We start from the raw sequence: 11,322 nt of genomic DNA, 5'->3' as shown, positions 1-11,322 counted from the left end.
CCGATGGGTCAAAGTTCAGCTAAACCTTGTGGACTTCCTTTCCTGTTAGCGGTGGCCGTAGAACAGCATCAGTGAGTGCGATTTCCCTTCAAACAATCTTCATCCATCGCTCCAAATGCGCCTAATTTTATCATTTTTTTCATGATACATAGACGGCACCGACTCTGTTAGTTCAGATGTGGCCGTTAGTTTGTAGATTTTGTTTGCTAAAGAAAGAAAATGAGCAGATTTATCGCAGCGCTTCGTCCCCAGCTGTGCTCTTTTCAACATGGCAGCTTCCTTGATGTGTAGACGCTCAGAGTCCCATTGAACCGACTGTTTATGTGTGTAGGCATCTTATTGAGCTGTATTCGTTTTGCTATAAGTAAAGGGGCTTATGCGGTGCACTTAATAATGTGTCCGAGCAAAATAATTAAAATGAAAACTGCTTGAAAGCTGTTAGCCTAGCTGAAAGCTAATGCTAATGTAGCATAAACGAGAGGCCGACTTGGAGACGTGTTGGCGGATTGACGGGTTTGATATGATATTGACACTGAGTTCAAATGTGCCCTCTCTTTCTGGCAGAAATGGGCAAGTTCATGAAGCCTGGGAAGGTGGTGATGGTCCTAGCTGGACGCTACGCTGGGCGCAAAGCTGTCATCGTCAAGGTAAGACCGAAGAGCTTCTGGGAGTTTGCTGATTGTATGGCACATGTGCCTGAATATGTACACACCAAGCTCTTACCAGAGTTGTCCATCTGAAAGCCAAATTGCCATTTGTCTGCATGTTGAATTTCCAAGAATACAGTATTCAGGCCATGCGATGAGGGATGGAAAATAAGTCCTATTACAGTCCGTGTATTATGTGTTTCCCATGTGTTTCAGTAAGACAGCCTACAAACGTTTTGTTATAACTACAGTTGGGCTTTGTGCTCAGAGCTCGTCACTTCATGTATATATATTGGATGTAAAACTAGAAAGTGGTGAGTAAATATCTCTGTGGGTGCTGGGGAGCATGTTGCCTGTGGAGCACAGCTCAAGCTCCTTGCTTAAACTGACTTTGCTTTAGTAGTGTTTGGATTTGTACACACGTGTGTGCTGTGTGGAAGGAGGCATCTCTTTTTCAGAAGATATTCTAAGATGGTCAAGTTGGCGTAAGTCCATAGTTAAGGTAGCTGAATGATAATTGGAATGCTACGACATACCTGACCAGCTGGAAGGGAAAACATGAGATGGGAAGAAACTGAGTTTACATAATTTCCTTTGGGATTAAAAAAAGTATACTGACTCTGATAACAATACCAGATGGTGTCATTCCCTCAGGTGGAAAGAAAAATAAAATAAAAGGCTGGGTAACTCACCAGAACTGCTCTAACTGGCTTTACTTGGGTGGGCAGCACATTAAAGGAAAACTGATACGTGGGGAAACACTGATACATTTCTTTGCCTTCAAATACATACTGCGGTGGTAATTCAGCTTTTCGTCTTGTGTTTCGTGTCTCTGATGTCACATCCTCCTGCTAATGTCTGCCTGCAGAACATTGATGATGGCACCGCTGACCGCCCCTACAGCCACGCTCTGGTCGCCGGCATCGACCGCTATCCCCGTAAGGTGACCACATCCATGGGCAAGAAGAAGATCGCCAAAAGGTCCAAGATCAAGGCCTTCGTTAAGGTGTTCAACTACAACCACCTCATGCCCACCAGGTCAGTGTCTCATTGACATAATTAGGTTTTCCTGTAAAGAAAATAAAGTGGTGGTGACAGATGAAGTCTTTTGGAATGTCTTATAAAAAGTGTCCAACAGCTGTAACATGATTGGATACCATATTATTAATGCTAAATCAAGAAAGGCTGTCATTTTTAAAAACATCTGGTTGATTAAATGTTTTGAGTTTAATCGAGGAGGCTGGTTATTCTTTTTTCAAAAATCCAATCAAATCTATGGGCTGAAATCTGACATGGTGTTCTTCCCATTATTATTTATGTGTCTGTGAAGACATTTACAGATAATCAATGATAATCAATATTGTGAAACTTGTGTAATGACAGTTTCTGTGAGTCTCATATTCATAAATCCACCCATCAAACTCGGTGAGGTGCAAATAAATACAGTGCGTGTCTGAATCTGAACTGTGCATTCATTAGAAGTTTAAATATTATATTGCTTGCAGTTATTTAAGCAGAGAGTTGGAATGTGTGGCGTCTTCAGATCAAAGTTTTATTACTGGAGATGTTTTTGTTGCTTTTTGTCCTTTCCAGCTGTTAACAGCTGTTCTTTGCTTCTTCTGCTTTTGGATCCACTTGTTTTAAACGACCAACATGCTTGACTTGCCTTATGCGTTTGATCTGAATAATTGTTACTACTTCAGGGTGAACGAGCCACTTAAGCAAAAAGTACTCTGTTTTTTTAGGACGGCTGTTTTGCTCCGTAAAATGACTGATCCCTTTAAGTACATAAATAGGTCTGTTAAACGCTGCTGTCACTTTATCTGAACAGATGCTCTTCAGACATCTTTGGTGCTCAAAACCTATAAAAACTATAAAACTTTATCTTGATGACGAAAAGAGATTTTGCTTAATTTTTTATTTATTTCTTAACTGGCGCCTGGTTTTCAGAACGTGGGCCAGTTATAGTTTTGTTCCAGTGATTTTCATTTTTAGACTGAGGTATAAAAAGGTCTGACAGTCATCCTGCTGATGCTCTGATGCAGGAATATGTGATGTTCAGCTGTTGATCGAAGATGTGATCAAATTGTAATTTGTAGAAGAATGTTGAACAAGAGGAGTCATTTTTATCAAACAGCAGTTAGTTGCTGGTTGACATCAGTGGCTTTTCACCCACACAGGCTGCCTTAAGTGCTTGATGTGTCTGATTCAGTGTAACGTTGAACAAAGTTGATGCAACGCTGAGGGAGAACGTCGACTTGAACATTGAGCAGGTTTATGATCCATTTGTAATTTATGAATCTGGAAGCTAGTAAAGCGATACTGATTGTTCATATCGTACAGGTATGAAGGTGCTCAGCAGAGCGAGCTGCAGTCAGCCATTGGTGTCAATTTAAAAAAAAGTCTTTAACATGTTTTTACTCCTTCAGATACTCTGTGGATATTCCTCTGGACAAAACTGTTGTGAACAAGGATGTCTTCAGGGATCCAGCTCTCAAACGCAAAGCCAGGCGGGAGGCCAAGGTCAAGTTTGAGGAGAGGTGAGTCTCCCTGATTTCCTTTTGATTTAACATCAGAGGATTTATGTCTCAATTTTAATAAAGTACATCAGGGTTACATCTTTCATGATTTCAAAATGAGTATGTTTTGTAAAGTAGAGTTAAGTGGACAAAAAGTCCGGCGGCAGCACAATCATGGGAAAAAAGATCCCATTATGATCAAAATAAACCCGTTCTTTGATACATTTTGTAATTTCCTCTTAGCAAGCAGTTGGTGTGTGCACGTCCAGATTGTAATCAGTGATGTTTGTTCTGTTTGATCAGAGAAAATGACTTCACCTCCTGTTTGTTGTTTCAGGTACAAGACGGGCAAGAACAAGTGGTTCTTCCAGAAGCTCAGATTCTAAATTCACTCGGTTTCACAAATAAATGTTTAAAAACTGATTTTCACTCTTGACTCATCGTGTTTGTGTGGGGTGGGGTGTGTTTTCTCATACTGAAAATTCATGAAATATTCTTAAGGATTCCATCTGGAAAACTGTGGAAATAGACTTGTAATATTCACCAGCTGCTGAAAAAGTAATCGGAGTTACTCTTGGTTACGAGGACTTAGTCGCACCAAATTACCCTGTAACGTAGTGCAGATGTCTGACCTTGGCACAAAGTCATCACTCACCTTTTTTCAATCTTTGAAACAGGTTGTATGATATCTTACTGCCTGCTTTCAACAGTGGTTGGAACTAAACGGCACCAATAATGTGAACTTTACAAGACTGATACTGGAATCAGACACGAGTTCACATTTTCTGCTGAAAGAAATCATTCACTGCTGCTTCTGTGTGAATTTGATCAGCTGGAACAGCTAAATACAAACTTAAAGGTTGAACAAAATGTAAGCCTGACTAATTATTCAATGAACATTTTAGCATGAAAGATTCTCGGGAACTTTCAGAGGAGTATGGCTCGAATACTTGAACATTCAATGAGGGTGTTATGAATGTGGCAGTGAGATGTGGTTGCTTTTTTTTTTTTTTTTTTTTTAAGCATCTGAATTAAAGGCAGACTGCAATGATAGAAAATCTTCATTTAGCTGTTGGTACGTTGTATTGTGATCAGAGCTCATCAGACAATTTGTATAGTGTTTAGCAGTTTCAGGCAAATCTAATTTTGATTTTAAGAAACTTGACTGCACATGAGAAATCTTAAATATTGAATATTTGTTCAACATTTTAATATTGAAGTAATTGATCACTGGTTACAGGTGTATTGATGCGGGGATGAACTTTAAACGGGTGAAAAACAATATTTTAAGTTTTTGAAAAACATGAAAATGGCTGAAACAATATTCTTACAAAGATACAATAAAAATATACAGGAAATATCTGGATTTGTCAGCAATCATCAGATCAGACTGATGTGTGCTTTGATCCTGACATAACGTGCCTGCACTGCAATACCTGTTCTCAAGTTCCTAGATTTGCCCCTAACGAATACCATCCACATTATTATATTTAAAAATATATTTGTCTCTTTGGTTTGTAAAATAAAATAAAAAAAGTAATTTAATAATTAATTTTAAAAAACACGCTGGCATACATGTGCGGACTGATCATCACCGCTAAAACATAAAAGAAAAGGAAATATGACGTAATTTATGTGTGTGTGTGTGTGTGTGTGTGTGTGTGTGTGTGTGTGTGTATTTATATTTATTTATATCAGAAGTTAAATGAATCGGAAACTTGAAGATGTTCCAAAAACAGAATCTGAATTATTTTTTCCTCTCATGAAGTGCTTCGCAGCTGATGTAAGGTTCCGTATTTCCCACAGGAATTAAATGCAGCGTTTTGTTTATTTTGGATGCAGCTCCCCCTGCTGGTGGGAAGCGGCATTAATTATACGTAAAGACGCAGGGGATCCTCCTGCGGGGAAAGAGAAACTGAAAGAACGAGTGTGAGTTCAGAGCAGTGATCGTCGGGAGGAGGTAGGTTCACTGCGGCTGCTTTTTTTTTAAAATAAGAAATAAACCTTGATAAAAACACGCAAATTCATGTGAAATGTGGGAGTTTTCATCAGAGGCTTGATTTAGGTGATTTATTTCCAGGTTCAGAGTAATTCAACTTACTGAGATGTCATCTGTGTGTGGTTTAAAGCAGGCCTGCGGTACATTTTGTTGTTGTGAAGTTTACTTGAGCTGTGTTTTAGCTGTTTGACTCTCAGTCTGTGTCGATCCTCTGTTAAAAACCTCATTTGGCTGTTCAAGTGAGTGACAGTGTGTCACATCTGTAATGTTTTGTAAACTTTTTTTCCAGGTTACTTTCACTATGTCGTCAGACGAGGTGAGAGCTCGTTTTGCTTCTTCCTGTTGTTGTCGTCGTTATTATCAAAGCGTTTTAAACCACACGCGTAATGCTGCTCTCCCTGCCAACATTTATTAAGTGTGTTAAAGATATCTATTTAACCCACTGTGTTACACAGCCTGAGTGTAGGCGTTTACTTACCTTCCGGCATTCCGTGTCTCCATGTTGTGTTTCAGGACTTCTCTCTGGTTCCGGATTCACAATCCGAGGACACCTTGGAGGGGATTAAGGCTTCAATCAAAAACTACAAGGTGCATTGAGAATTTATGAGTGCGGCTTCATTACACTTGGGCAGTTTACCTCCAGTTACACGCAGGGCTCCTAAACTATTCATATGTCTCTGAATACAACCCAGTCCTAAAATGAGATCCAAGTATGCTGCGGGTGCTTCGGTTTCTGTGGTCCATATTTGTGGAACAAGCCACCTGCTGACCTGAGATCAGTTACATATGTGTGTATATTCAAAAAACAGACTAAAAACCTTTTTTATTTTGAGACAGGCATTCTAAACGTACACAAGTTTCATGTTTTTATCTTCTGCTGTAAGCATGTTGACTTCCTAAAACTGCTATTTCTAGTAGGGAGAAAGCTCTCTGTCAGGTCCAGTTCTCGATCTCGTGATTTCTACCTCCACTAAAGAGGCTGTGTGATTAGTTCTGTTTAGTATGGAGCACTATTACCCAAGAGGTTGCATGAACATTTTACCACAGGGGTGGTGTCGCCAAACATAGAAGTGGTTAAAGTTCTGGAGTCAATCCCGATCTGCATCCTGGACATTTTGGGAATATTATTTACTGTTACGAGAAAGATCAGGAGTGCACATTTTGCATCATATGATCACAAACGTATATCAAACTTCTCAAAAAACTGCAAGTTAGCATTCTGAATCCAAGTTCTCGTTCATCCACGCTGTGGAGGGAACACGCTTTTATCACGAAATCATACAATTTAATTAAACCTTCATGGCTTAATGGGTCAAAAATGGAAGAGTATAATAATGTAGACATAATGTAAAGGAGACTTTAACGTATGTTGCACTACAGTGTAGTAATGTCCTTGATGAGATGAGCAGCAATTCTGTTTCTGGTGTTTTAACACAAAACAGGAGAAATGTTTACAATAACCAGCAGGCGCTCGGGTGAAAAGAAAACTGAATGTGCAGGTGTGTGAGGTCCACTGCATGTCTCTGTCCAGGTCCTGCCTTTGACCATAGGTTCAGCTTTAAAATCAGAAACACTTCCACTAAAGGTGTGTGTGTGTTGTTCTGTAAACACTGCAGATTGAGCTGCTGTCTATCTTAGCTGAATGCTCACACACAGATTCAGTTTTGGTTAAATAAAGGCTGAAATACATATACACAGCATAAGCATGCTGTATTTATTAGGAGCAGAAGAACAAAACTCAGAAGAGATTATGTGTTATTAAAATAACTGTTTTAACATTTATTAAACTCCGAGAAGAGTTGTTCTGTTGTTCTGCACAAAATACAACCACAAAAGTTCGTGTTTAAAGAGATGTTACATGTCATGCTGATTAGACATCAATAATAACAACAGCCTGGACTCAGCTCTCCCTCTGTGTCCACAGAAAAAGTATGACCAGCTGATGGAGGAGACAAAGGAGCTGACTAAAACTATACAAGACCGGCGAGATCTGAAGCAGCAGTTCAAACACCGCACTGACAAACTGACCCAGGATCTGGAAGCTGACAAACGCTCCTACGGAGACCAGCTAGCCAATGAAAAGGTAAAGCATGTGTGACATAAACATGCTTATTTCTCAGTGTTACTCTGAGTTTTTCCACCACCATTTAAAGCACTGCGAATAAGTATAGAGTAAAACCCAAGGAATTTCCTCACTGCACTTCCCCTCAAGGGAAAAATGTTGGTCAGATGGCAGAGGTTCAATAACAGGAAGGAAACAAGGAGTCAAGAGGACAGATAATAGTTATTCCATGAATTTTAAGGTTGCGCCTTTGAAAACAAGGTGGGAGTTAAATATGAAATGGAAAATTTTAAGTGACAATAACTCATAAAAATATATATTAACAATAGGACAAGCAACGCAATGGCATTAAACAACAATTAACAAAATAGTACATGTTATTGTTAATATTGAGTGAATGTAAATACTTGTAATTGCTTTCCTAACAGTGTAAATTAAGAAACTGAATCACTAGAAAACAGCACATTAGAATCCCACAAAACCTTAAATGCTTTTTGATTTCTGTGTCTTCTAGTCGGAGCTGGATCTGCTAAAGCAGGAGGAGCTCAAACTGGTGGCGGAGATCAAGGAAACTAATGCTGCTATTAAGGAGGAAGAGGCCAATAAGAAGCACCTGATGCAACAGGCCGACGTACGTTAACCTGATGAGACACACCCCCTTCTGCAGCCCGACACGCCGTGACCTCACCCCGTTAACCTGTACCTGCTGATTTCAGGTGTTCACCTCTGTACCAGAGAGGGACATGGTCTTCAAGGGAGCGACTGGAAATGCAAACAACAAGCAAGAGTTTGAGATGAAGCCACATATCGTTTACCCGATGGATGGCGGGACGGCGCTGATTACCTTCGAGGAGGAAGTCGGTGAGTTTTTGCCGGCACTGGCGTGGTTCAGATTTATCTGCGTTTGTTAAAAGGGAGCAGGTGATTAGATCTTATTTTTAACAGAAACATTAAAAAGTGTGCATAAAGTATTAAAATGCAAATTTCCATATTTTTATTCATGCACTGTACCGGAGGAGCTTTGCGTGATTTACTGTTCAAAATAATTTTTATTTTTCTTACTTTGGGGTTTGGTGCAGGACTTCTAAATTAAACAAGCTGCTTTAGCTCCTCCCCCTTTAACCTTCTGTAGGTGGCTTAAACAGCAGGTAGATGGATCGCACTCACGTTTTTGTGCCACATTCAACAGAAAAATTCAAAAAGTATGTTGATAAATCTATCTACCTTCAGCTGCAGGGCAAAACTGAGCCACTAGGGGGCCTAATGTCACTTTTCAAAACCAGCTACTAAGCTGCAAGCAGGAAGATGCTTTTTGCAGCTTATTTGGCTTTAAACTGGAGCCAAATAAAATTATTAGTTCTTTATTATTAGATTATTAGGGCTCCAAAATGAAATAAATAATCTGCAAGATGAATCTTCAGGCTCTCATCATCACTTTCGGCTATTTTCAAAAATATAAATTAAATTTAAAATTCCGGATCTCTCTGTTTCATTTTCCAGTGGCAAGGAAGATTCTGGAACTGAAGAAGCATCAGGTGGATCTGGGAGGAGAGTGCAGCATCACAGTGGAGGCCAGGCCGGTTCATCTGATGCTGCCCAAGCTGGTGGAGGTAAAACAAACGACCACAGCGAATCAAAGACGGTGTCGGCCCAGGTTTAGCTGATCTGCTCACGTGTCCCGTCTGTTCCCGCAGATCGACTCTGAGGTTTCTTCTCAGCGTATTTTAATCTCCAACCTGCCCAGAATGGAGACCGAGACTCTGGTGGACAAGCTGGAGATCCATTTCTCCAAAACTAAAAATGGAGGCGGTGAGGTGGCGGACTGTGAATACCTGTCTGACTCTGAGACGGTGGTCCTCACGTTTGCGGAGAACAACAGTGAGCATCGAATATTTTACCCTCATGTCACAGGGCAGTTTGTTTAAATGAAACTTCAGAGACAAGAATAACTCTGTGTTTGGTGGATTATGATGTTCTGAGCTGTGCATATAAAGAGTAATCAGGATTGTTGTTGTTGACCACCAGCTGATGGACTGTTTCTTTTGTATTAGTTGCCAAACGTGTGGTACAAAATGAGTTCCATGACTTGAGTGTCCAAAAGAAGAAGCACACAGTGAGAGTGACGCCTTTCCTCAACGGGAAAATTTCAAACCTGAAGGTAAGCACATTTATCAGATTATCTGTATCTGCTCTTACTGAAATTCTAATAAAATATATTTTAATAAATTTGAGGGTTTTGTGTGTGTGTGTGTGTGTGTGTGTGTGTGTGTGTGTGGTGGATCGTCCATCAGACCAAGATGACGCAGTGTCCTCGGGCGGTAATGCTGACAGGAATACCCGACATCATGGAGCGGGAAACTCTGCAGGACCTGCTAGAAATCCACTTCCAGAAAAACACCAACGGCGGGGGAGAAATCGAAGCTTTCCTCTACAACCCGCTGGGAGAGCACACCTCTGCTGTGTTTGGAGGCGTCACACCAGACTCTGAGGATGAGGAACAGTAGATCCACCACTGCTGCTTGGACAAAGGTTCAGGGTTAATATCATCTACCAGAAATGAGGACCGGAACTTGTTTTTGTCCCTTGTTTGAGGGAAGTCAGCATAAATTTATAAAAGTTATTATTCAAAGGGGATTTTTGGCGTCAGAAAAAGTGGGTGGTAATTTTTCTATGATTGCAGAGATTCAAGTGAAAGTGTATCTATAAAGTATTTAACCTGGGTAAATACTGTGGTATTATAGTCATGCAATACATCTTGATTATATTGCATTTACATAAACTGCTGATGAAACAATTTCCAGTCTTAGTGCAGACAAATGTAAAATATTAAACTGTATGAAATGAAGTTTTTTTCCTGCTAAAATATAAAAAAACAAAAAAAAAGTTTAGTAGTTGTGCCATATCTCATTTTTTTTCTTTCTGTGAAAAAGATGGCGGCGTCCATCTTTAGTTACTGGAGAAGCGTCTGGATTTCTGAATGCAAAGCAACTGAATTACTTATTTTTAAGAAGATTGCCTTGTTGGATGTCGTGGGCTCCATTTTATTGTATTCATAAAAGAATAAAAGTTAATTGTGAGAAAATCCTCTTTGGACATTTGGTGCTTTTTGACACGCTTGTATTTGATAGTGGACAGATAACCCCGACCAATTAAATTAATCAAAGATAAAAAGGCAACTTATAAAGCCAATTTCACACCGTGTCTTTAGGCACTTTGTTACTAGCAGCCTGTCACATAAACAGTAATTTGTTCCCATTTTTTCAGATCAACCACAAAAGATGCCAAAGATAACTGACAAGCACGAAATTGTAATTTTGCACCAACAAGGATTTCCCAGAGTTTTTAGCTGAAAACATGGTGTGCATGCAGTCTGTCCTTAAAATTACAAACTAAAAAAAGTGGAGGGGAAAAACAAAATAAAAAAAAAAACCCTGACAGCAGATGCCATGTTTTAAGGGAAAAAGACAATCCAGCAAAGACTTGGCAGAAGACCTGAGAGATCTGGACCTTCAGCTGGTCCATCTACTGCTCACTGAAGCCTCGACACAAACGTCTTGTAGATGAGCAGCTGTGAAGAGGCTATTCTTAAGGAAAGTGGGGGAAAAGTCAGAGATATTCCAAATTACACAAGAACTGGACTGAAAATCTGTGGCAAAAGATCTGATGGAGTGAAGAATCCAAATTTTAAATATTTGGTTTAATCTTTGTCAGTATTTACAGACGAGGCACAACAGACGTACGACAGGAAGCGTCTACAGCCATCTGTAAACACAATGGAGCCTCTGTCGTGGTTTCAGCCTGTGGTCTTGGAGATTTTGTCAAAATTGATGGAATTACAAACACAGAAAAGTACCACGTTTTGATCTATCTGGAAAGCATCAGGGTTTGACCTCCTCACAGTCTGGACGTATGAGATCATCTTGACAGGATGGAACAACTTGCAGAGGTCTGAATGTCCTTCCACAAGCCCGAAGAATTCATTCTGAAGACTACTTAAAGAAATCACAAGAAAGCGCACCTATGACAGTTCAGGATGTGTTGAGGAATAAAGGCGGTCACAGCAAACATTGACTTTCAAGCTTGTTAGAATTGGTT

The 11,322-nt window shown here is 39.9% G+C and overlaps 2 protein-coding genes across 2 annotated transcripts; both read left to right on the top strand.

Annotated features, from left to right (window-relative positions):
- rpl27 (ribosomal protein L27) lies at window positions 1-3,589 on the top strand. Its single transcript, XM_086290064.1, has 5 exons — window positions 1-71; window positions 565-647; window positions 1,516-1,685; window positions 3,077-3,187; window positions 3,504-3,589. Exons 2-5 carry the CDS (start codon window positions 567-569, stop codon window positions 3,550-3,552), a joined length of 411 nt encoding a protein of 136 aa, XP_086146190.1. The 5' UTR covers window positions 1-71; window positions 565-566; the 3' UTR covers window positions 3,553-3,589.
- Window positions 3,590-4,890: 1,301 nt separating this feature from the next.
- On the top strand, window positions 4,891-10,311 carry ifi35 (interferon-induced protein 35). The gene is made up of 10 exons (XM_086290062.1): window positions 4,891-5,126; window positions 5,455-5,481; window positions 5,679-5,753; window positions 7,090-7,248; window positions 7,742-7,858; window positions 7,944-8,088; window positions 8,728-8,837; window positions 8,922-9,105; window positions 9,279-9,385; window positions 9,519-10,311. The coding sequence occupies exons 2-10, from the start codon at window positions 5,467-5,469 to the stop codon at window positions 9,729-9,731; spliced, it is 1,125 nt and encodes a 374-aa protein (XP_086146188.1). The 5' UTR covers window positions 4,891-5,126; window positions 5,455-5,466; the 3' UTR covers window positions 9,732-10,311.
- The last annotated feature ends 1,011 nt before the right edge of the window (window positions 10,312-11,322 follow it).

This window comes from Aulonocara sp. 'chitande type north' Nkhata Bay, linkage group LG4 (genome assembly GCF_057382095.1).
Source record: "Aulonocara sp. 'chitande type north' Nkhata Bay isolate Kocher_YH1m ecotype deep benthic linkage group LG4, A_spYH_male_GT1.1, whole genome shotgun sequence".
Taxonomy (NCBI): Eukaryota; Metazoa; Chordata; class Actinopteri; order Cichliformes; family Cichlidae; genus Aulonocara; species Aulonocara sp. 'chitande type north' Nkhata Bay.
The sequence above is the reverse complement of the archived record's forward strand: the minus strand, read 5'-3'. Positions and strand labels throughout refer to the sequence as shown.

Coding starts and splice junctions, on each gene's coding strand:
- rpl27 (XM_086290064.1), top strand. CDS start 567: ATGGGCAAGTTCATGAAGCCTGGGAAGGTGGTGATGGTCCTAGCTGGA. Junction 1,686..3,076: donor AACCACCTCATGCCCACCAG/GTCAGTGTCTCA, acceptor TTACTCCTTCAG/ATACTCTGTGGATATTCCTC. Junction 3,188..3,503: donor AAGGTCAAGTTTGAGGAGAG/GTGAGTCTCCCT, acceptor TTGTTGTTTCAG/GTACAAGACGGGCAAGAACA.
- ifi35 (XM_086290062.1), top strand. Junction 7,859..7,943: donor ACCTGATGCAACAGGCCGAC/GTACGTTAACCT, acceptor TGCTGATTTCAG/GTGTTCACCTCTGTACCAGA. Junction 9,386..9,518: donor GGAAAATTTCAAACCTGAAG/GTAAGCACATTT, acceptor ATCGTCCATCAG/ACCAAGATGACGCAGTGTCC.